Source organism: Geospiza fortis, unplaced genomic scaffold (assembly GCF_000277835.1).
Source record: "Geospiza fortis unplaced genomic scaffold, GeoFor_1.0 scaffold112, whole genome shotgun sequence".
NCBI classification, from domain to species: Eukaryota; Metazoa; Chordata; class Aves; order Passeriformes; family Thraupidae; genus Geospiza; species Geospiza fortis.
In genome coordinates this window covers 19,315,274-19,340,400 of record NW_005054298.1, presented here as the reverse complement: position 1 = coordinate 19,340,400, position 25,127 = coordinate 19,315,274, and the positions used below count along the sequence as shown (strand labels likewise).

Sequence of the window (25,127 nt, the reverse complement as noted above, 5' to 3'; positions counted from 1 at the left end):
GGGGACGCCTCCCTCCCCCGACCCTGGCACCGGAACGGCTCGCTCGGAACCCGGAGAGGCTGGGAGGCATCTCACCTCCACCTGAGCGCGCCCCCGGTATCCTCGCTAGGCTGCCCGCCTGGAACCGCGCAGCCAGGCAGGAGCACAAAATGAAGGCTGGCAGTAGGGAAGGATGTAGTGAAGTAAAATGGCTGTTTAGAAGCGAACGCGGTGGTGGAAAGCTGCTTCCTGTATCGCGCTGTTTTTCTAAGGAGAGTTATCATGCGGTTCCTCGTAGCGTTTTCTGTTCTTATCTCTCATGCGCCGTTGCCTCTGAAAGGAGCCTTGATGACCTTGGGACCTGGTATGATGAGATGGATCTTGCAGGCTAGAAACGTATTCTCGCTGAAGCTAGTTTAACAATCCCCATAACAAAAGCCTAAGGAAAACTCATCTTCCTTAATTGGTCTAGCTAAATCTCGTGTTGACATATGCTCATAAAATTCAAAGGGATTATGCATTTCTAAATAACTGATACCTAAAAATACGTGTATTTAACGAGAGTTCCAAAATATCTTCTAAAATGACATGAAGTAATTTTTTGGCCTTGGCCCTTGGAAAATTGCACATATTACCTCTAATTTTTTTTTTTTTACAACAACATCTTTAAAATTGGAAAAAAATGTGCCTTATTTTTTTTCTTCTTTTAAAGTAAGTCTTGTTTTTTAAACATGCTGTGCAACAGCATTATATGGTGTTAGGATTTTGCAAATAGGATGAAAAACTGCAAAGCATTGTACTGGTGGATGAAGTGGCTTTGTCAAGCTTTTAACAAATGTCAAAGTGTTACTGATAGAAGTTTCTAAATACTTGTTAAACTTTAAAATACTTTTCATCTGTACATTACAGCTTACTTTACGTAAGGGAAGCTGAAGCAAAATAGCTGTCTGAGGTCATACAGCAGGTTGTAGACTAATGACAGAGCTCAAAAATATATTAGGATTCCAACCCCTTTTAAGCATCCTTCTGCCAAACCTATTTATTTGCTCAACCAGTGTGTTTTAAAAAAATCTTTAGATGTTTTAAAGTGCCTGATAGCTCTTAAGATTTGTTTCATAGTACTGGATGCATACAGTGGTGAAGAACATAAACATACTGAAAAACAGATGATGGTTAAATGATTGCTTACTTTCCTATATCGACCTTTAAGATTGTTCTCACTGTACAGCTGGAATTGTGCATCTTGGGTATGGATTGATTGATGAGGATGAGCAGTAGGTCTGACACAATACTAGAACATGGTTCCTGGCAGTTCAAAATGGGCAAAACAGTTTTGATGTGGTACTTCTTTACTCCTATTAAGTTAATATGTTGTTGTCTTAATGTTTAAGAGGCTTTTCGGGGGAAAGCAAATGCAATTCAAGAGAAGCCAAAATCTTAGTTAAAAACCTCAGTGAATATAAGCTCACTCACTACTTTCCATACGTGCAGATAGGCCCTTCCTACATATCTTCTGTGAGTTAGGTTATAGCATTCTGGTGATTTTTACACTCCTACAACCTAACTCTTGAATGATTCAGAATATTTTGGGTGGAAACTAAATATAAATTGAAGGAGATACCTAACAGTAGCTGAACTAGACACTGGAGTTAATTAATATGACCTTAATAAAGAGAGGGGAGGGACTAAAGGCCCTGAAATACATTCCTTGTGAAAAACAGAAGAACAAAAGAGATTTAGTGCAATAAAGAGTCTTTTTTTTTCTGGTCCTCTGTGATTATTGTATTGGAGGGTGGAAGAAAGGAGGAAGCTAAAAAGTCTTACATTGTAGGTACCTCATAAGTGGTATAGAAAATGAAATCTGTATGCATAGACGAACATAATTCTTTTCCTGCAGTTTGTGATGCTCATCCCTTTCCCAGCAGTATAGCTCAGTTTGATACCTGTGCATGGGTGATGGTGCCTAATGTAGCAGTGGGAGGGCAGCTCTTTCCTGTTATATTCTCTCCTTGGACTGCAGTTCTGACTGCTGAAGAGCTGGCAGAACTCTCAATCTACACTAATGGATAGTAGAAGTCAAACTAGGTGTTTCCTCTTAGAAGTGCTTGAAGAGCCCGCACATCAGCGGATAGCGATGCTGTTGTTTCAGGGTTATTTTGTTACTGTTTTACTGACATTTGCTTGGTAGAAACTGGCAGGGCTGGAGCCAGCATGCTGGGCTAGCATACTGCTTTCCTGGCTGAAATGGTATGCTGCAGCTGCTCCCCAAGAGACCAGCAGTATGATTTAAAAGCAACAGCAAAACTCCCCTAGGAACGCAGGGAATATTGCGTGTCTGGGATCTGGGGAAGAGCTGGAGCAAATGTGATTGTGTTTGTAATGATCTAGCCGGCCCTGCTTTGAGCCCAGGGGTTGGACCAGGTGACCTTCAGAGGTCCTTTCCAGCTGAAATTATCCTGTGATTCTGTATCAGTAGCTGAGTCCAGGCCTACTGTTTGAATGCTCATTGCTGTAGCACCACTGAAAGGATTAGTGAGGAAGTAAAAAGACTAATGAAAATGGCAGCTGCTTGTAATGAAAAGCAAATGAAGAAGGCAATTGACAGAACTAGACTCAACCCTCTTCTCCTTTCCATCCTGTCAATGACCTGGCAGGTTGTCTTTAGACAGCAAGGTTTTCAGCTTGGCCGATGATTCTGGTTGGAACTGTATTTCTTTTTTGGATGAGAGGCACTAGCAGGCATTACTGCTGATCTTGTCTTTGTGCATTGACGAAGATTGCAGTCTTTGAGCTTTGACACCGTGACTTACTCTGCCTTATGATCAACCAGCCCCAGTATGTTACCTGATGGTGTTTGATTTTAATGTAGATGGCCTTGAGTTTGTGGCTTACTTACCTGAGCATCTTTTCCTTGGTTGCCATGCTGCTGCATCCTGGTTGGTTCAAACGCTTGCCATGGGAACTTTGCCTTGAATATTGCTGCCTGCTGGTTTGTGTGAGAGCCTGGCTGGGATGGTGTGTGCTTCTGCCTGACCTAGAATGACCACTCATGTTTTGGCCTCTAAGGATGTCTTTCTCTGTCTTGGGAGTTCAAAATCTGAGAAGTTTTAGTTTGGGTCTTGCTTTTTCACTATTTATCTTTGACTAATAATTCCACTTCAAACTTTGATATTTAGGAGTATTTTTTCATTTAGTTATAAATACTCTAGTTTTCATTCCAGTTTAAACATCTGCAAAGATTTTAGCATTAGGTGAAAATGAGAAGCAAAACAGAAGATGGTAAAGCTATACATAAGGGAGGAAACAAAAGAGCAGACATATTTAGGTCAAGCTGAGCCTTGATGGTCAGCTGTGTGCTTGTAGCATGAGAAGATGATGGTTTAAGAAGCTGCAAAGCTGAGAAGATAACCAGTTGTTTATGTTCTCTTACTTCATTGTAATGCAAAGCTAAAGGCTGTGTTGAAACTCTCACCCTCCCAAGGGCCATTCTTATGGTTGTGCTGGGTGGGACTGGCTAGGTGAGCATAGGGTGCAGGACTGCTGGGAGGTTGTATGGGAGGTCTGGAAGGTGGGTGAGTTGGGAAGAGTGGCAGGCTGGCTGAGAAAACTGTTGGCTCTGACAGCTGCCAAAGAATGGGAGCTGTCAGAGATGGCTGCCCCAGCTGGGGTGTGTAGATGCATCTTGTGTGAAGTCGGCTGCACTGATTGGCTAGTCTTTTTAAAAAAAAAACAAGGTTGGGAGGAATGATTTATTTGATTTATTTCTGTTGTTGCTTACCAACAAGATGTGGAAAACATTTGGACAGGTTAATAATTTGCATGTGGGGAAAGAGGAGTATAATTCCTCTGCAGTAGACAAAGCATTTCTGTGTATCTTGGACAAGTAAAGACGGGAGTGTTTTAAGACTGCTTTCTGCTTTAGCATATCTTGAGCTTTAGAATTGACTATAAGTGCTTCACAGAATTTAAGGAAAGTCTGGAATTATAGTTGGTTTATGCCTCAGAAGATTAACCATCTGAGGTGCACCTTGTTTAAAATCAGTTTGGGAGGAAATAGGAATAGTGCTGACAGGATGGAGAAAGAGGAAGGCATTTTAAATTTCATGTTTTCCATCCAAAAATATGCCTGAATGCCACGTGTGTCAGAGTTAACCATACTACTTGGGTTTCTGGCCTGTATGGTCATTTTGAGGAAGTTCAGAATTGTTCTGACATCCATTTTTACTTTTGTGGGTGATAAGATAGCTTCCTGATGCTAGGTTTCTGGATGTGAACAGATGCACCAGAACCTGTTCAGCCACTACAGAAAAGTCTGCCTGGAATTATCTTGCTTCTCTCTGTTCTCTACTTTTGCAAAACAAAGAAGTTTCACTAGAATGTGATGGCTAACAGTGTATTTGTCCTACTGCTGTCCAGAAGCTCACCTTTTAAAATGTTCTTTGGTTTTGTTATTCCAATTATGTCTTTCTAATACTGTATCAGGGCCAAGTGTTGAAGTTCTTTTAGAAGGTGCTTTAGGGATGTTCTTAAAAATTTTGGTTATTTCTCTTAATAGTTTTGGACAAAGCAAGAAAATGTATGGTTTAAAACATTTCCATATTTAAAAATAGCATAGACAAAAAAGTTCTCTAATATTAAACATTAGCAAGAAGGCTAAGATTTCATAGAAAGTGTAGGCTGGTAGGGATGTCTGGAGAATGTCTGGTCTGCCCCTCCTTGCTCAAAGTAGAGTCAGTGAGAGGAAGTTGTTCAGAGCTGTGTCCAGTGGGTTTGAATGCCTCCAAGGTTAGAGACTCCACTGTCTCTCTGGGCAGTGTGTTCCCGTGTTTGATATCCCATATGATATAAAAAAGAGGCTTTTTCTGATATTATGGGGACAGAGTCAAAAGCCTGACTAATGTAGTGGTGAAGAATATGTCTTGGCTAAGTCCATCTACCAAGCTAGTCTTCTCATCACAGGGCATTGTGAGGTTAGTTATTTCAGCATTATTTCCCCTTCCTAAGTGTAGGCTACTTCTGAACACTACTATTTCTTTTACCCCTCAAGATTATTTGAAGGTTAATTTTTTCAAGGTTATTTTCAAGGTTATTTGTTCCAGTGCCTTCCCAAAGATCAAGCTGTGAGGCTGACTGATCCCAGGTCCTCTTTCTTGTTCTCTTGATGATTTGATACACCCTTCAGCAGCTGAGTTCAAAGCAGGAAGAAAAACCATTCCATAGAGTGCTAGTTTGGCATGTAGTTACATTGAGATTCATATACATATATAGATTTCATAATTAATAAACAAAAGATAATAGCCTGTGATCTAGTTAAAAATGTTTACTAGTTTCTTAGTACTTCAGCTTTCTTGTTTCTACTAAGGTCAGGGATATTGTATTGTCTTAATTTGGAAAAGTTCTGAACTTCTGCTGATTGATAACAAACTGTTGAAATTTTGTCTCCAGTTGTCCACGTCAAGCAAAAAGACGTACATATTCTTTAACTGAGATACAGTTAGATATATTTCATCAGATTGGAGTTTCTTTTAAAATAAGATTTTAAGCAGCCTCAGATAATATTTTTTTCCCCAAAATGCTCTTTGTTTTTCCAAACATTTGATTTGGACAGAAGTATTTCTCTAAATTGAGTGGCTTCCATTGGCAGAGGGTTCAAACATGCAACAGAATTAATTTGTCTTAACAAACAGCTTTGTGTCAGCTGAACCACAGTTACTGATGTTGAATATGTTTCTAACCTATGGCAAATACAAGATAGAATGTATTAGCTCATACTTCAATGAAAGAGTTGAAGCAAGTGCATTTTATCTTGTATTTGTAATGACCTAAGAATGCACAGATAGTTTACTGTAGCTTGGTAAACACATGGTATTATTAAACCCATGCATTAGAACCCTAACTCTTTCATAAAACAACAATTTGGATGAGGCAGTGTCCCATCTTCTTCATTAGGTGTGTGATTTTTGAATGTTTAGGAGCTCGTGACTCATTATCTTTCCACCTCTGGTTGTTTGGTTGATGCTTTTGCTCCAGGGCTATATGGGGCAAAAGTGACTTTCTGAAAAGTACAGTAAAAAGCTGTCCACCAGCACAGATAAATGTTTGATGGACTTTTGTAATAAAATACTGATGGCTAATGACATGTGCCCATTTGACATGTTGAGATGGACGTGTCTACAACAAATACCACTTCTTACAGGGGTCTTTCTCTTTTTTCCTTCTCTCCATTTTACTTTGGTGAAACATTTTATTTGTTTATTAAGTCCTACCATTCAGTATGGTTTAAATCACTTCTGAAAGGTATTTTATCTTCTGTCTTTCTCTTATCTCCTTCCACATTTGACTTCACGTTGCTGTAATTTTATCTAAATATATTGAACAAGACGATTACTAGATTTTTATTTATCATGGCTCATGATTCTTCAGAGATGAGACTTTTCTCTCAGAGACATCTCTTTATTTTAGCTGCTGGAAATTATACAAGGCCTGTTAAAGAATCAAAAGACAGGCTGAACAGTGGTTGTAGCTTTCACTCTTTGTTGGTACTTGACCTTTCTTCAGGTGGACATATCATTTGATTTAATTCATCCTATGCCTTGTGTCAGCTACTCTCTTTGCTCTGTTCCTGTCTCTTTTTCTTGTTTCATGATGCTGCTTCCAGTGAATTCCCTGTTGCTTCCTGTTCTCTCCTCCTTGGCTGAGTAGTGCTGAACTTTCCTCAGATCTTTGTCCCTTCCTCTTGAAACAGCCTTTGGATTGAAACAGTCCAGCCTTCTCTTAAAGGAACAGCTGCCAAATAACTGCTGCCTGAGTACCAGTTGATAAGGAAACTGTTGCTTTATCTCTACCCTCTAAATAATTTCCACTGAGAACTGCTGGCTGAGGCAGCAAACTGGTGTATTTTGAATGTAAAGCTCAGTAAGTGACTGGGCTGCAGATGTTGCTGCTCATGTATCAGTGGGAGAACTCCTGAGTTACTACAAAATTGCTTAATTGCCTGAGGACATAAAGAATGGTTATTACTCTTTAAGTTAATAGGAAAAGAAGTCCAAGAAATGTCTTCTTGTCTCAACTTTGTGGAAGAACATAACAGTCAATCTTGTTATGACAGGCTGATGATGACCATTTGAGGTTAGAGATCATCCTCAAATACTCTTTACCATACGGGTTTTTTTCATGCTTTAATGCTGGCAATTTTGATAGCTGCCAGATAGCTTCTTGAAAGCCTCACACTCTTTTTGCTCCTCCCTCCACAAGATTCAGCCGGTGGTGTCTGATACAGCCAGCTGTAAGAGCAATGTGAAGAACAGGCATTTTATGTTGTATGTGTAGCATAGCTTCATATCCTCATGCGTGGCTGCCCTGAACTTCTCCATGGACTGACAAGTGCATCTACTAAAAGATTGGCTCTGTTGTGCTAAAATCATTGCAGAGCAGGTTTTGAGGGAAGATTTCACTAGATCATGAAAACGTGAGATGTGTGCCCAACATGAAAATGCCAATATGGAAATCAACATATATTTTGGGAGAAGAATAAAGTAGGTCATTTCCATATCGCTAAGGAGACAGGTTCCCTTTGAAGTATTTCTGTGGAGGATATTACATATGAATAGACTTTGACATGTTACTGCATATTAGATCAGTCCAGTTTAACCTAAGCTTTCAAAATTTGCTTGTACGTAGTTTTCAATCAGTGAGAAATTACATCAGACTTGTAATGGTTTATGTTGCTTTTCTTTTCTCTTTTGTTCCAACAGCTATCAACACATTATATTATACATTTATTTTATAATGACACACTTTAACATATAACAGTCATATTTTTGCTTTTGGTATTGTATGACTGATGTTTACCCCTGATTTTTATAGGTCTTTTGATATTTTATGAAACCTTTAGTTAATAGGTATTTATATGCTTGTGAATTGAGTAGTTATGAACTTTCTTAGCAGCATTTCAGCAACTTTAAGCAATACTAAACACAAGTCTATAAAGGTAATGCAGTAGCAGAGGAAAATAGAACTTGCTGCCTTCTAGGTAAGATATGTGATATGGAATATTACATGTTTTTTTCTTCTAATATTGTAAGTTACAAGCTTGAAAGACCAAAACATTTAAAGAAGTTTTTTAAATGAAAGATTGATCAGTATAAGAAAGAAAATAATAAAAGAGAATTATTATTCTCCTCATTATGTTTCTGTTTCTTGAAGCATTAAGGCCATAAAATTAGTTTTGTTCTGGTGATGCTGAATCTATTTACTAATATACTACCTGAAAAATTATGAACCATGGAATTTTTTGAGCTGGAAAGGATCCCCATGGATCACTGAGACCACCTCTTAGTAAGAGTCAAGGGTCTGTTTTTTTGAGGGCTGGAGAAGGCTAGCATTCTTTTGTTTTTTGCACAATAATTATTTTTACAGTTCTTGAGAAGAATTTAGAACCACAATATGTGCTTCCTCATTGAAAATGAAGCTTGGTAAGCACAGTAAAACTTCTAGTAAGTAATCAGACTTAAATACACTATTTTTCCTGTACATGTAAACATTGTAGTGTTACGGGCTGGAGTAGGATAAGAATGTGAAACAAGCAAAGTCCCATCTAATTCTGTGGACTAAATTCACTCAGGTGCATACTGCAGCATTCTTTCAGACTGGCTGGTCTCAATGCTATGTTAGGAAAGAATTAGATGTGTGCTGTATTTTGCATGTCCTGGTTTTGTTCTAAAGGGAGTCAGAATGCAGCATCACAAAAAAGTTGTGATTTGTTCTGGTAACTTTCCTACCAGGAGTGATCACAGGATGAGTGCAGAAGGACAAACCAGAGCTGTTCTTTCTATGTCCTCTGGACTCTGCCAGAGAGGCTAGATTTGTTTCACAGAGCTGAATTGGTTGTAGGACAAGTTAGTTACATGTTGCAATTAATTATGTTATTACATTGGTTTACTGTAGTATGATTAAACAGATAAGGAGACACTTTACTTCATATTTTTGAGATTGACGGTTACTTACAATACCAATCTGGTTGGCTATGAAAATCTGTGCTAGGCATTGCAGGATGTTAAATCTAATTCTTAATACTCTATTCTGAAAAAGCTGGCTTTGGTAAAGAAAGGTAAGTGCAATTTACCTTTTCTTTACTGAAAAAAATCAAATGCATAATAGTTTCTTTATGCATCTGGGGTCTACTCTGAAACACTGGCCTTTTCTATTGTTCCAACTTAATGAAGATAGATTTTTTCCCCCTCCTAACTGAATGCATATGACTAATACAAATATGATTTCAGTGTAAAAGTTCTTAGTCTAGAAGTCTTCTTCCTTAGCAAAACTAACTCTTACAAGCTTATAAATACTAGAGCTTTGTGTTAAGTGTAGCAAACTGAGGTTGTCCTATCTTTCCAGCTGTGTGCCTTCATCACTTCTTAACATTGTGTGTACTGCTGGGAGTCACAACATGCACAAATAGCAAACAGAGTTGAAAGGCAGTGGAGCTCCGGGAGATAGAGGCAGCACTGGCTTCATGGCGGTTCCTCCACATGTGTGCAGTAGGTGCCTAGCTGGGCAAAGAGTGTTTGAGTCTCAGGGTGAGTTGGTGATGAGAACTCCAGCAGCCCCTGCCAGCTCCCTCCTTCCCACAGCCAGGGGTTTGGATTACCCAGCAGCCCTGCCACCAGAATAACCCTGCTGCTGGTCACCTGACAAAGCCATGACACAGGAGCTGCATTTGACATGTCTGCGAGCAACGTGCAGCTCATGACCCGCAGGCTGGCTACCCGGACTTAGGCAGCAGATCCTTATAAAATCTGTATTTCATAGTTTTGATCCAATTGCTGATGGTCATATGAGCTGTACTGCATGTTTTCCATTAGTGTGTCAATATCTAGTGCTGCATTGCGTGACTGGTCTAACATGTCGTCTGTACAACATTTGTTTTAATTTTTTGTTTTCTTTTTTCTTTTTATTCAGACAGGGGATTTGGCTTCTGTGCAATTAGCTGGAGGTCCAAACAGATGGGAGGTCTTGTCTGCAGCTCCTACCACTATAAAGGACGAAGCTGGTAATATAGTACAGATTCCAGGTGCTGCCACAGTAACTTCAAGTGGGCAGTATGTCCTTCCTATTCAGAGTTTGCAAAATCAGCAAATCTTTTCTGTTGCACCAGGATCAGATTCGTCGAATGGTACAGTGTCTAACGTACAATACCAAGTAATACCCCAGATCCAGACAGCGGATGGTCAGCAGGTTCAACTTGGCTTTGCAGCCTCTTCTGACAATAGCAGTATAAATCAAGAAACTGGTCAAATTCAGATCATTCCTGGCTCGAATCAAACCATCATTGCCTCTGGAACATCTTCAGCTAATATTCAGAATATCTTATCTGGTCAGTCTGGTCAAGTCCAGGTTCAGGGAGTTGCAATTGGTGGTTCATCTTACCCTGGCCAAGCACAAGTGGTTGCTAACGTCCCTCTTGGACTGCCAGGGAATATTACTTTTGTACCCATTAATAGTGTTGATCTAGATTCTCTGGGACTTGGCAGTGGTTCTCAAACCATGACAGCAGGCATTAATGCAGATGGGCACTTGATAAATACCGGACAGGCCATGGATAGTTCAGATACTTCTGAGAGGACTGGTGAGCAAGTTTCTCCTGAAATTACAGAAACTGCCACTGATAATGACTTATTTGTGCCAACGTCGTCTTCATCACAATTGCCCGTTACCATAGACAGTTCAAGTATATTGGAACAAAATGCAAATGACTTGACCACAACTAGTGGTCAAGTTCATGGTTCTGATCTTCAGGGAAATTACATCCAGACATCAGTCTCTGATGACACGCAGGCTCAGAATATTCAGGTCTCCACAGCACAGCCAATTGTACAACACATACAGCTACAAGAGTCGCAGCAGCCAACCAGTCAAGCCCAGATTGTACAAGGTATTGCGCAACAGACAATCCATGGTGTTCAAGCAAGTCAAAGTATATCTCAACAGGCTCTTCAAAATCTTCAACTGCAGCTGAATCCTGGAACTTTCTTAATTCAGGCACAAACAGTGACCCCTTCTGGGCAGATAACCTGGCAGACATTTCAAGTGCAAGGAGTTCAGAACTTGCAGAACTTGCAAATTCAGAATGCACCTGGTCAACAAATAACTCTGACTCCTGTGCAGACTCTCACTCTTGGTCAAGTTGCAGCAGGTGGTGCGTTGACATCAACTCCAGTTAGTCTAAGCACTGCTCAATTGCCAAATCTACAGACAGTTACAGTAAACTCTATAGATTCTGCTGGTATTCAGCTGCATCAAGGAGAAAATGCTGGCAGTCCTGCAGGTATTTATCTTACTCTTTTACAAAAGATTGGTTTTTATTACTGCATGTTGTTGGTTTAAATGGCGATAATCAGAACATCATTGTCTTGCTATTGAAGCCTACAAATACAGTGGGTTCAACATGGGGATGATAGATTTTATGTGAAAACACTGTTCAATTAGAAACTGTGATTTTAAAACATAGTCCTACCTCAGTCCTTTTAGTACGAGCTCATGTAATCCCCAAATAGTTATATTGGTCAACAGCGCTTCAGTGTTTGTACATAAAGGTTTACCCTGGAGAAGATTTGTATACTAAATTGAAAAGGGGGAAATCTGGCTATCACCTGCCACTCTTCTAAGGCATCAGTATCATTAACATACCCATTCTTCCTAGTCCTGAGTAGATGATGTTTCTATGGAAAATACAAATATTTCTGTTCATGCAATTTTTTTTCCTCTTAAAATTTTCAGACCCCCTGAGGTGCTGCTATTCATCTGCTCTTTCTTTAAATTCATTTCCTACTGATTTACTATCAGTGTTACTATGATGTAGGAAACTTGTGTAAGGGTCAGTGAAACAAGCATCCATGTATCAAAATGGAGGCTATGCTTAAGAATGTGGGTGAATTTTCAGTACTGCTTACTTGTATTGCATTTTACAGTACAATCATTAATTATGAGTATCACATGTTCTATCTTGGTGGAGAAGAAATATTGTTTTCTTAAAATAGGTGTTTATTAATGTGAGAAGAAATAAACATGGCTGTTTATTTTTGATAAATTTGATACAGTCCATTCTGAATTTCAGGGCACAACTAGCTAAACAAAAAAAGTAAGAGATGATTGTAATTCAGGAGGTTTTGCTATACCAGAAGCCGTTTGAACACATTATTGGGTTGTGCCCAGGCTAGTTATGAGGGGCAGTAGAGGTCATTTGGGGGAAACTGTTGCACAAAGTAGCTTGGGTATTGCTGTTTTACTGTAATCATGTGATCCAGCCCTCTGGTTCATCAGGATACTGAAGCATAAATATTTAAGTGAAGTATACATGGTTTGTATGTCTATTTTAGCTTGTGAGAAGAATGCAATTTAAGTGAAACATGCCTAGAAGACCTGCTGAGTTGTGTTTCAAAAGGCTACTGATTATAATACCTATATAGTTACTGATGCTGCTGTATTCTGTGTCAAGAAGCTTGCTTTCCCATTTGAAATCTAAAATTTGAATTGAAAATACTGTGCTGGGATGTTTTTTAGTTAATTTTGTTTTGGAATTTACTTCTGTATTATGAATTTACTATCAAGTAAAGTTATTCAGATCTAGATAAGCCTACTTTTCATTGGCTTGTAGACAACAGCACCAAAGGGATATGCTCTGCTCACAGCATTTGCTCTTCTGTCTGATCTTGATTCTTAAATTTTCCGTTTACAGTGACCACAGGAAGTCTTGGTTTGTCTCCATCACGCATTGTTAGCTCCAAGGATATAGATGTCAGTAACAAAAAGCATATAATCCTGCATGTTAATACAACTAAACTCAGATGTCAGAATCTAAGTCTCAGAAAAAGAGCCCTTTACTAATTATTATTAGCTCTCTGGTTAATACAAGGAGGATTATTTCTGAGATTTATATTTAGTATAGGATCATGTAGCTAATGATATTGCTTGTGGACTAATGTAGCAAAAACTTGAGAAGAAGAATAGAAAGGAAAAGAAGAAAGCAAAAAAACCCCAAACCAGCTAGGCACATGAGAAAGAAGTTGAGTCTGATTTGTGGTGTGTATCATTTTGTCTGTTGATCATTCTCAAGAGTGTTTCGTGGTTTATAATAATAGCAAGGGAGTTCCATCAAGGGTTCTTTAACTGTGTTCTCCTATAAGGAATTTCACATGGGAAGGCAAGAGACTAAATGGGATATATGAGATGTGATTAAATAGGCAGAAGTACTGGATGAATAGCAGAAACTCTTGCCTGAAGTGCATAGCTATAAACACCTGGTTATATTAAAGATAAGATGGAGATTTGTAGTAACATTTTTCCTACTTGTCTAGGAATAATAAATAGATTGGAAGGTATTAAAACTGCCATTCCCTAAATTTGGGGAGAAGGTAATTGGCCCTTCCTTTATGTTAGAAGAAGCTCAGTTTTCCACAGTAATGATTAGTGTGACACTGCTTCTGACAGAATCAAACTGAATTATCTTGATTGACTTTCCGTGTCTTTTCCATATGCATCTGATATTTTGTCTGAGAGAATCTTTTTCAGTGGTGTTCCTCCCCTACTTATTTATAACCCCTCACAACCTTTCTTCAGTTTGGAGAAAAAATACACAATTAGAAGCAGATTATGAAATCATAGGGGGCTTTTTTTCAGTCAAAAGTATATTGTTGTTTTGCAAATAAGGAAAAACAGTTTAATTTTAAACCGAAAGAAGAAGGTAAGTGGAAGAGACAGCAGAACAAGAGAAGTTAAAGAGTGTGAAGCTACTTGATTGCTTTTTTTTTTGTCCACTACCAACGAGCTTTGAAGTAAGATAAGAAGGGTTTCCCTGTTTTTCTCCCCCAAGCTGGATAATGCACTCCTTTCACACCAAGTAGAGTCAGGCTGTATTTTCTGTTTTCATTTAAGAAAATTTGTCTACCTGGGGCAAAAATAAAAAGAACATATTCCTAGTTTTGTGTCAGAGATGGCTGGTAATTATCTGAAGTTCAAATAATGTACTTTGTTCTGTTAGCAGTGTGGCTGCGAAAGCAGTTAGGTTTTAGATTTTCATTGTTACAGCCCATTGTGTGAGAGGTGTTCTTCCAAGGCTCACTCCCCAGGTAGGCAGCAGATGATATCTTTACTGTGCTTGTGTGTGAGGGGAAAAATGTTTTTACCTAGGTCCTACATTTTGTTTACATAATGGAAAACCATTGAAACCCTAATACAAAACTAATAGCGTTGTCCAGTAAATGTACAGTTTTCTTCAAAAGATGTCCAGTAATTTTGTACCAAAATGTCCATTCTACAAGGCACACGTATGCATAGACCTACGTTGCAGTGAATTTGTTCTGGAAAGTCTTGGCCAAGCTGGTTTTTCTCAGGATATTTATTAGAGCTCATATTCCTCACTGTGCTCAGCGTTGTGGTGACCAGGGGAAGGGTATTCACAGCCAGGACTCCTCAGCATTGCTTTTCTAGCAAAAAGCTGTATCAAATAGTATCTATATATTAAGCACTGCAGGGAGATACCTTTCTCACCTGTGTTTTGGCTTCACTCTTCTGGTCTTGAGAGGAAATTAAATCCGAGAAAGCTCTCTAGAAGTGTACTTCTTTTGTTGGCAGTTTGTAATAAAATACTGTGTTTTGTATGACAAACAGAGTCATTACATGCACAGTTCACATTGCTCTTTAGTGACTTGCCTGGTCAAGAAAGGTGGAGTTTTTTATTAGCATGTTTATATAGATTTCTTCTTCAAACATTTTGTATATTGTAGTGTTTATTTTGGAAAACTATCAGGACTGAAATGTACCAACTTGGCCTTCATGTTTCTGATCATGTAAGTTTTGTCAGCTTGGAAGAATTTTTAAGTTACTGGATTTTCCCCCTGCCCCCAAGGCATTGTCCAGCTGAAGGAAACTTAATAAAATTCTAATTGTAATAGTGTCTCAGCTAGTTTATTAATGTACTGAATCAGTATGGGATTGGTTATTTCCTGGAAAAGATGGCTTGGGGTCAAGCCATGTATATGTATGCATATGCAACCTATATAAGACCTTTACCAGGTCTTACACAGGTTGCAATAACTCGTTATAGGATGCTGGATAATTTTTTTTTACATACTTCTTTTGACCATTGCAGTAGCACCTGAAGACACTAGCAAATGACCTGAAAGAAACTAGCATTGGCTTGAGAATGGACTTTACTGCTTATCAACTCAGACACACTCACCTGGAAGATTCATTTATTTTAATAGAAAAAACCCCTACCCTACAAACAGTTTTCCAGGTTGGTCTACAGCTGGAATCAAGTCAAAGGGATTCCTTTCAAGAGTTGACTGAAGTGTCACTCCAAAACTGAGGTCTTCATTCCTACATCTTTCTTCCTAGCTGCTCTTCTGCAGGAGTGTACACAGCTCCTGAAGGACTCATTTTCCTGCTGCATTGACCCTAGAGTGAGGCCTGTATCTGACTTGCACAGCTGATATGAGTGGGAGTGGCTGGCTGTGTGTGGTGGCAGCTCCATTCCACTCCTGCTGCAATCTGACGGCTTTGGCATGCAAGAGTAATTCAGCTACTCTAAATTTGACCAAAAAATTGGCTGACAGTTTTCAAGGTAAATAGTTGCCCAAGTGACAATTTATCTTTCATCTGCTGATACCTTGTGAGGCTTTGGTCTAATATCTGTTTCCTAAAATAGTCTAAATGCTGAAACAAACAAAATTAAAAATTAAATATCCACAGTTTAACTTGCATTGAAACTACATGTTTCAATGTTTTAGTGCTTCAGATGAAGTAGTGCAGAATGCTACTTAAAGCATTGCTTTCTTCCAGCATCTAGAACTTTAAAAACAATTTTGGCTGGTTTTCAGTGTTTCACAGCTTAAGTTTTTTTCTTTTTAAGTTTCAGTTTTTAACCTTATTAATTTTAAATTCAATTATGCTGGTTTTCCTTCTAAGGCATTCTTTATAACAAGACTTTGAGACAAAGGCATGGTATCATTTTGAAATAGAATCTGATTTAAAAAAGAAAAAAGCCTTATGAAATGCTTGAAGTAAACTGAAGTAGTGATGTTAAGTAAATATTTTCATCTGACAAAGTCTCTCTCTGGCTATCCAATTTTCATTTGAGGCATTTAGATTTTATGTTATAAAATCAAAACAGTTGAAACAATTCTCCCCACTATTTTCTTAATATGAAAATTAAATTGGAAACGGATGAATTTAAGTTAGGGTGGGAATTAGAGCTATTTATGTACCAATCTTGTGTAAATAGTTTGCTGTCAGCATGCTTAAATTACATTCCTTATTTTAGCATCATTTTCAAAGGAAATTAATAAATTGTGGAAGAATTAGATGATCATGCTTGTATGCATTTCAAGTCGTGCTTATAACAGCACATAGTAAATTATCTCACTTAAAGTTTGCAGAACTTCAGTTAGTCTGGTTAATTTTTTAGTGCAATATCTATTGAGGAATAGAATGATGTTTTTTCTTCAAATTCTTGAAAATACTGAATTGTTGCATCATTCCTCTGCATTAGTACTTCATGGGCTTTTCTCCTCTTTGTTCCGAAACTGCTTTTAAAATTTTCTTCACAGCTGGTGGTGGTGAGGTGAAAGTTTTTTGCATGTATGTTACTCCTAAGTAAATATATGTTGTATATGCTGAGTGTCTGGGGATGCAGTATAGATTCTCAGAGCTAAGGGGGTTAGCTTGAGTTACCTTAGTCTCAGATATCCTCAGGATGTTCACAAAAGAGTATATTACCCAGTTTCAGGTATGCATTCCTTTTGCAAGATGCTCCTGACACAAAATGAAAACTCTCATACACCTATGGGGATCTATGGCAAGTATCCATGGAGTGAAAGAGGGAAGGGATTTTATTTCCAGTACTGCTCCAACTTAAGAAGAAGGCCGGAAACTTGTCTTCTGTCTTTTTTCAGTCTCAGCACTTTAGGGCCATTGTTTCAGGTTCTGTGCAGTTTTCTTGCCTTTTGAACCTCCTGGCAGGATCACATACTTTGTTCTGATCTCTGAGATCAGAGCCAAACTTGTCGGTGCATCTGGCTCATAGAAAGTATCTGAAGTTTCTCTCAAGGACAATGACAGTCTTTTTAGAATGCTAGGAATACTCACCAAGACCCCAATTGTGATTGCCCTCTTGAAGATCAGGCTGTCTTGTAGGTGGGTTGTCTTTTACAGCTTGTAGAAGACTCATATTTTTTAAAAGGCAGTAATTTCAAGAGTAAAAGGTGATAAAAATGCACATTGTCAATGGCATCGTCATAATTTATCATAGAGAAATGATAGTTCTCAACCTGCATCTAAAATTCATGCCAGTAGTTAATTCATGTATTCCAAGTATGTCTTGTACTTCATTTAATCAAAGTGTTTTCCTGTATCCTAGTAAGACACTTGCTGTGCAGAACTCTCAAGTATATTATATCAACAACGGTGTCATCATTGATTTAAATAAAGAAATTAGTTTTTAATCTAATTGTTCATATAATTGCATTTTGAGTGCACTAATTCTGTCCCTACTTCTTTGAGTCTGTTTACTCTTTTTCAGTATTATCACAGTATTAGCTTTTTTCAAACCCACTGGAACATTCCCATGGCCAAAGGCTTGCAGCATTAAAACTGCAGAGAGCTCTTCAGCCTTCTCTTAAAAAGTGTCAAATGAAAATGTTATCATTCTGTTGATTTATTAAGTGTTTGCTTCCGTAGCTGTTTTTACATGCTCCTGACTTATTGTCAGTGGGAAGCTTTTCATTGTCATCTAGTAGTAGGACAGTTATTTGGCTTTTACTTAAATACAGGACAGAAACACTTACTGAACAATTTTGTCTTCCTGAGTTACTGCTGACAATTCTGTTGTTTGACCCTAGTAGCAGTCAGATACTCTTCTATGTAGAAACACTTAATCCTGCTGGTCAGAGAATTCTCCGTCCTCTTGCTTTCCTTACAGATGTCTGGAGTTAGTGGCTTCTTCAGTATTAAGCATGATCAACTCTTCTTCCCCTGTTTAGTTAGACCTTCTTAGATTTTCAGGTTTGAGAAGAATAGAAAAAGTAAGTGCATGCTGCAGCAGGCATTACTGTCTATAAGAATCCAGAATCTGTAGACATCTCAAGTGAGTACAGTTACTGTAGGGCAAGTAACTGTTCCTTGATGCATAGTGTGTTCCTTGAGGTAGCACTGGCTAAAGAACTTTAATAATTTAAATACTTAAATATTTGCTTTGGAGTAATGAATAGGATCAGCTGGCAATACACTGTGGCGTTTCTTGCAAGGAAACCAATTGTTGCTGCATTTTTAATCATTTTGCTGGTACTGCTTGAGTACTGTAAGGTCCTGCTCTTAGGCTTGTACACAACAGTTATTTTTCCTGAGAAACTTAAAATCTGATTTAGAGCTGTTGAATCTAGATGACAGTCTTTTTTCTGAGTTGAGGTTCACTAGTATTTCAAGATGATGCTTTGCAGTGTACCTCATGTTGCCTTGTAATTTATCGTGTAATAAAAATGTCTAAATTCACACTTAAGATTTGGGGGGAAATCAGAGTAAAAATCATTATCTCTGTTGAGTTTCCTGTCTGAAAGGCTTGAACAGCTGGTCAGCTAGTAGAGGAAGTTTAATTTAGATAGTTCAGTTTAGGTGGGAAAGAACAAGAACAGTGTCTTAAGAAATTTAAATTCCAAGGGAATGTGGGTTGAACTGTAGAGAAAACAGAAAACAACAGGAGAAGATGGAAAGGAAGTGGAAATTAACATCTCTTTTAGATATCTTTTCTTGGGAAAGGTAGGAAGAGAAACTCCTATTTGGAAAAATAAACAATCAGAAACAATTGAAATGGCAGTCAAATTGTGATTTTGTGAGGGTATTGGTAGGAAGGTATGTGCAGTGCTGCTGCAAATCTGTTTTCAATTCAAACCATATTTCTGCTTCTCAGATCAGGAACTTGTAAAGCTTGGCTGAGTGGAAGGGCAGGGTGGCTTTCAGCATCTAGGAAGAGTAGCTGAACTAGAAGCTCGCGTTTTGCAAACTGTTACAATGTAATACTAAGTGTGCCTTTGTGACATTCTGCAAAGGCAGATAGATTAAAAAATCTGCATCCTGTTCCCTTCTCAGTTTACCCCTGTTTCTGTGGCTCGTGGGCAAACTAAAAACTTTTTCCATATTTGAAGAAAATAGCATGTTCTTAAGTCCTGGTTGAAACAGACCAAGACATAATGTGAAGATTAATTAATGCATTCATCTGATACCTGGAGAAGTAGGTAAATGACCTGGGTATATCACTGGGCAACAGTATTTCTCTCCACACTAGATTATAGTTCACATGTACTCAAGAATAGTTTAAGCTGCGTTTCCCTCTGCATTGTTTCATCCTGTCAGTTTAGTTACTCTTCTCTGAAACACTTTGAACAAATCTCTTGCATATTGGTTTTATTTGCCAAATATACTCAATCTTGTTCCATATTGCTAGCCAGCTCTGGGCTTTCTATGACTATGAAATACTACCTTTGGATCAGAATTATTCACCAAGATCCCAGTTTCCATCTTGGGAAAGCCAAACCTAAACCAAATCTAGCGCACTAGACAGGAAGCAGAGCTTGAACACAATATATGGTTTTCAGAATCTGTTGGCAGTTTGAAACAATATCTTTGTCTAAAATTCCCCTTCGTACTTACCTAGAACTAAGTCTTGAATTTAAAAGCAAGGGCATATAGAAATTTGAAAGCAAGGAAATAAAAGACTAATGAAGAAAATGTAACCTTTATTTAGCCTGTGTTTAATTGGTAGAACACAAAAGTTGCCTCAAAGTTGCTAGTATTTGCATCAGCTTGTCATGACTTTAGGGATTATTTAAATTCTTTTAGGCCTATTTTTTTGCAGAGTTTTGTAAATTCTCTCAGTTGATGCTGAATTAGAATAAAGCACATCTAGAAGAGCACTGGGGAGACACGTAGTCTCTGGTATCTACATGAATTTTCATCTCAGGTATCATTGCACTGGAGCACACTTAATCTCCAGCTCTTCTCCATGGTTTGCCCTTTCAACAGCTTCATGAGTGGCCCCCCTCGTTCCAAAAAATACTGGTGGAATTTTAACCTTATCTCTTGAAATAATGTAAAAACCTACTTGGAGGGCAACAGACTCATTGCTTCGGAGGACCTCATTTAAGGCAATCACATTCATTGTGGGTTTTGATGCAGTTCACTCTCTGCTATACTATTCCTGCAAAGGCTATATAAACACTTTGTCTATAATATTTCTTCTAGTTGTGTTTTGTTTAAAGTATAGTCTACATAGGTAAGCATTAAAAAGTCCTGTCTGTAAATTGCCGGTTTAGGTGGTACTTTTCTGTGTGCCAGGAGTAGAAGATAGTCCTTCTGATGAATAACTAAAGCAATAGCTACACTTTCTGCCTTACCAAGATAACCAGAAAGCACAGCACAAAATTAAAACCACAGTACTACTTTGTCTTCATTTCAGTTTTGCATTTTTTAGAATAATGCTATAAACTATTGCATATCTATGCAAATTGTTGTCTTCTCCAGTATCCTCAACTGTTAGGTATGTTTTGTCTGTCCTGCTTTTTTTTTTTTGTCCAAGTAAGTTGCCCAATTATACATCTATCATTACAGAACTATTACAAGTTTCTGTGCTGCTGCAGTAGTGGTGGTGATTGGGAGAAACTGGGAATAAATAGAGAGATACTAATGAAAAAATGGAAGGAGCTCATGACAAAACTTTGTAGAGTGGAACAGACATTGCATAGAAGGTAGAAAGTCATGGCTACTGGCATGCAGTAATAGACTTTTTGGACATGCTTCTACTCTTATGTGTATCTCTATTATTAGAGTGTGACTTTGGGAGGTCAGTGCAATAGGAGAAATCATATGGAATGTTTGACTTCAGTAGTTGGTCTTGGGAGCACAGATCCATACTCTAATTTGTTCCATTCATTTTTGCATAGCTCTTTTGAAGTATATCAATGCAGTCTTAACTGGATTCAGCTACTGACTTTGCAGGCACACTGTCTAATGTTAGGGAGATCATAATGAAATTACCTTCTTAAAAATGTATGTTATTTTATTAACAGTACTTTAATTGTTATTTTAAATAAAGCAAGCATTTATACAGTGTACATTTTGTGTTACATTTGATTGGTAAGAGAATTTTGAGTATAATGTGTAACAGACAGTCCTAAAGAGCTGGTTGGAGACTTGCATTGGCCTGTGCTGGCAGCCTTGCTGTATTTAAATTCCTATTATGTGCCCTTTTGTGCAAGAGTGAATCAGGCTTCTGCTTTTTTCTAAAGTTCTCCAAAATGTATTAGTATACTTAGTAGTTATTTGAAAGATAATTCTATAAACTTTGTTTTATCATCGTTTAATGTTTGCTTATATAAAACCAATTTTATTTGTAACATACAGATAATAAAGTTATTTTTCAGCTGAGTCTCAGAAAATAGCTTAATTTGGTAGCAAAGGTAGTTTGGTGGCTCATGTAGAAGACCAGAAGTCGCCACAGGTTTTCTAGGTCTTCACATGAAAGATATTTATTATGGTGCTGTCTGAAACTGTGAACTTGTGATGGTAACAGTGAAGCTGTGCAGGTGACTTTGGGCAAGCTTATCACAGTTGTACCACATGTGTAAAAAATCAGCAGATGTGACTGTGCTTGCTCCTGGACTCTCACAGCTAAGAGCCTGTCCCATTCATGCAAACTAATTTCTAACACTGGCTTTTGCAGCCAAAACAGATAAATATTCTAGACTTCCCTGGTTTTGACCTGGAATTCTCTTCTGAATGCAGTGATTTACTTTAGAGAATTACTTTAACTGTAGTTACATCAGTGATGTAGGGTGCAGGACAGTCCTGCATATGGTTGTATGTGTGCAAAAGAAAGGCAGACTGTGCTGTTGGAGGCGACTGGGCTGAGACTCTATTAGCATCAAGCAAATTTTTGTGTAGCAATATCCTTTATCTCTAAACAGATGAATACTGGAGATGATTTTGAAGATAGACCAGGTAACTATTACTCTTTACATATTTTGTTATTGGTTTCTTTCCTGATCTCTACTGGGACAGGATGCTCTTCATCCTATGACCCAGCACAGTTTTTCTTATGTTTTATCACGTCATCTGCAGCTTTGTCTTCATTACAAAGATATCGTGGCTGATGCACTGACTCCCAGAAAGAACTTAAGAGTGGCCACAATGCTCAAATGCTTAAGCTTTCAGTGTTTAAGGATAAAAGTCTACATGATAATTTGGTTTGTTTTGCTAGAAAAGCAGTCTCTTGAATGTGTCCAGAAAGATAGTCAGATATTAGTTTGAAGCTTAAACAAACAAACAAACCAAACACTACATTATGTTTGTTTGCTTATTAGTTTGTGCTAATAAGTGGCTAATCATTTTCACAGAAAAAATGCAAAGTAAACTGCTGAACCAAAGAGGGGCCTGGGGTTCAGCATTCTAAAATAATACATACAAACTGTCTTTTTCTGGAATTCAGACTTGGAGTCCGCTGGGAATGCAGAATAGTGTTTGAGGGGAAGATGTTCCTATTAAAATGTAAATTTGTTAAAACAGTTGTTGCTATGACGCTGTAATTAATTCTTGGATTAGATTGAATGAATGCTCTGTAGGGAGAGGGTACACGTACTTGCAAATGTCCATCCTATAAGGAATAATTAGGAGGCCTTTTTGCATACAGAAAGCTGCTAAGACCTATTTTGGCTACTGGTATATCAAAACATTGATGTGGCTCATGTGTTGCTTATCTCTGTCTAATGCTGCTGAATAACGTCCTTCCCTAAATGTTTTTTATGTATTGTACAGAAGACATAAAATTCAGGTGAAAAGGGGAATTGGAAAAAAACCAATAAATTTATTTGTTTTCCTTAGGTATCTCAGTCTTTCTCAGGTGAAAACCTTTTATTAGATTGATTTCTCACATTACTTTATATATCTCTATGCATGCTAAAACCTTCTGAAGACCATTGAGGAAGGCTGTTGCTACTACATGTGACATTAATTCAGAAATGCTGTGGAAACAGAAATGGCTACTCAGGATCATTTGAAACATGATTTTCTTTTTTCTTCAACCTCTGTCCAACCTCTTGTTCCTCAGTTTTTCCCAAGTCTCAAGCAAGCATTATTCTCCTGGTGACAGCATTCCTCACCAAGAACAGTTCAAACTTAAACTATAATGCTTTGTTATAGCTTATCTTCAACTTTGAAATGTATAGTAAGATAAACTTTTAACTACAGGTTACAAGGGCACAGAAGGAATGTCAGAATGCACTTAGGGCTGTTGACTTTTGACTGGCATAGTGCTCTCAAGAATAAAAACATTTGATCATTATGGTTTCCTTTCTGTCTATTTAATGGGCTACTTACAGATCTGTGTTTGTTCTTTTTCCCAGATATTAGGATTAAAGAAGAGGATCCTGATCCAGAAGAGTGGCAGCTCAGTGGTGATTCTACACTGAATACTAATGATCTAACACATTTGAGAGTACAGGTCGTAGATGAGGAAGGGGACCAACCACATCAGGAGGGAAAAAGACTGCGACGAGTGGCATGTACATGTCCCAACTGCAAAGAAGGTGGTGGAAGGTATGTGAAGTTCAGTGTCACATCACATATTTAATGATGAAAAATGAATCGTGGGCAAGAAAAAATGAGCTTTTGTTAACAGCAGTGGTCTGCAGTGAGAGGAAACTACAGGCTTATGCAAAGAAGATTATACAATAAAAGACTACCACTTCCATTTTGGGGTTTGCAGATGAAAAAGCAGATTATGTCATCCTTTCTGAGTTACTCCTTTGAGATTAGTTGAAAAAATCTGGAGTTAGATGTCACCTAGTACAAGTGAGGGGGACAGAATATTGCCCTAAAAATATGAAAATGAAATATTTTGGAATATGCAGATCTGTAATTGGCTTCCTATCATATGTCAAGAACTTGATTAAACCCTGTGTTACTGCATTTCCTCAGTGATTAAGCAGTTTTCCACAGTTTAATTGCTTTGGAGTGTTACAAAAATACAGTTTTCCTAGTTTTCTTATTCACTGGTTTCCTAGGAAAAACAAGGTTTGTATAATATAACAAGGTTTGTATAATATTTCTAAATAACAAATTTTGCACTGTTTTCAGTCAAAATTAGTGAGACTTGACTAACAAAGAGCTACTAAGTTCCAATTCATTAAACTTCAGTGTTGCATTGGAACCTATGTTTTATTATTATGCATCTCATTAAAATATTACTATTTTTTTTGTTCTGAAGATTTTATTCTACTTCCAAACACTTCATTTTGAATGCCTCGATTATGGATATGAAAGGGGTAGGGTAATAAGCTGCCTTTTACAAGTGAAAAATATTTAGTTGTGTGTGCTTGAGAGAATTGTGCAGGGGCTACTTTCCAATATGCTAAAATTTGTCCATTTTGATAACAGTTTCTTCACTGAAATGGAGATCTTTATTTATTTGAGAACTATAGTGTGAATCACTAAAATGTCTTTGAAGAACCTCTCAGTGTCCAGTGGCACTAAGAGTTCTAATAGCCCTGGCTGAGTTATTTCTCTTGTCAAGTCTCTTGTCAGTTCTTGCTGCACATTCTAGATACCTACCTTGCAGGCACAGGGAGGTGATATCTCAGGCAGCCATGCTGAGTAAGCATTAAGTATGTTGAAGAGAAAAAGACTCTGGTACATTTACATCACCAGCAAAGGTGGTGATAATATCTGTGGGTTATGCAGCATCTTTGTCCATCAGATCCTCTTGTTAAATTTCTATGTGTAGTTCACTGCAACATGGCACAGACATTTCTAAGTTCTTGGTGAACTCTGGCTATGAAAATCTGCCCAAAGTACACCCTGGGTTGAGATTTGTTTCATTTCAGGAGAGAGTCTGAAAATGTGATTTGCACTGCATGTGCTCTTAGGAAACAGAGATTCCAGATGTTTAATCTTCCTTGTGCTCTATTCCAACCTACAGTGGTTTAATTTATAAATCTATACTGTAAAATCCTCTTCCTTCTGAGTGGAGTTGCTATAAAATGAAATTCGAAAGTTTCAGGCTGTGAGAGAATCTTTTTGAGAGATGGGTTGGGAAGTCTGGAGAA

General features: G+C 38.0%; 1 protein-coding gene across 1 annotated transcript in view; it reads left to right on the top strand.

Annotated features, from left to right (window-relative positions):
- SP3 (Sp3 transcription factor) overlaps positions 1-25,127 on the top strand; it is a 35,741-nt gene that overhangs the window by 2,398 nt on the left and 8,216 nt on the right. Inside the window, exons 2-4 of the mRNA XM_014306981.2 lie at positions 59-96; positions 9,940-11,305; positions 23,427-23,619. Of these exons, the coding sequence (XP_014162456.2) occupies positions 59-96; positions 9,940-11,305; positions 23,427-23,619 (1,597 nt within the window). The remainder of the gene's footprint in view (positions 1-58; positions 97-9,939; positions 11,306-23,426; positions 23,620-25,127) is intronic.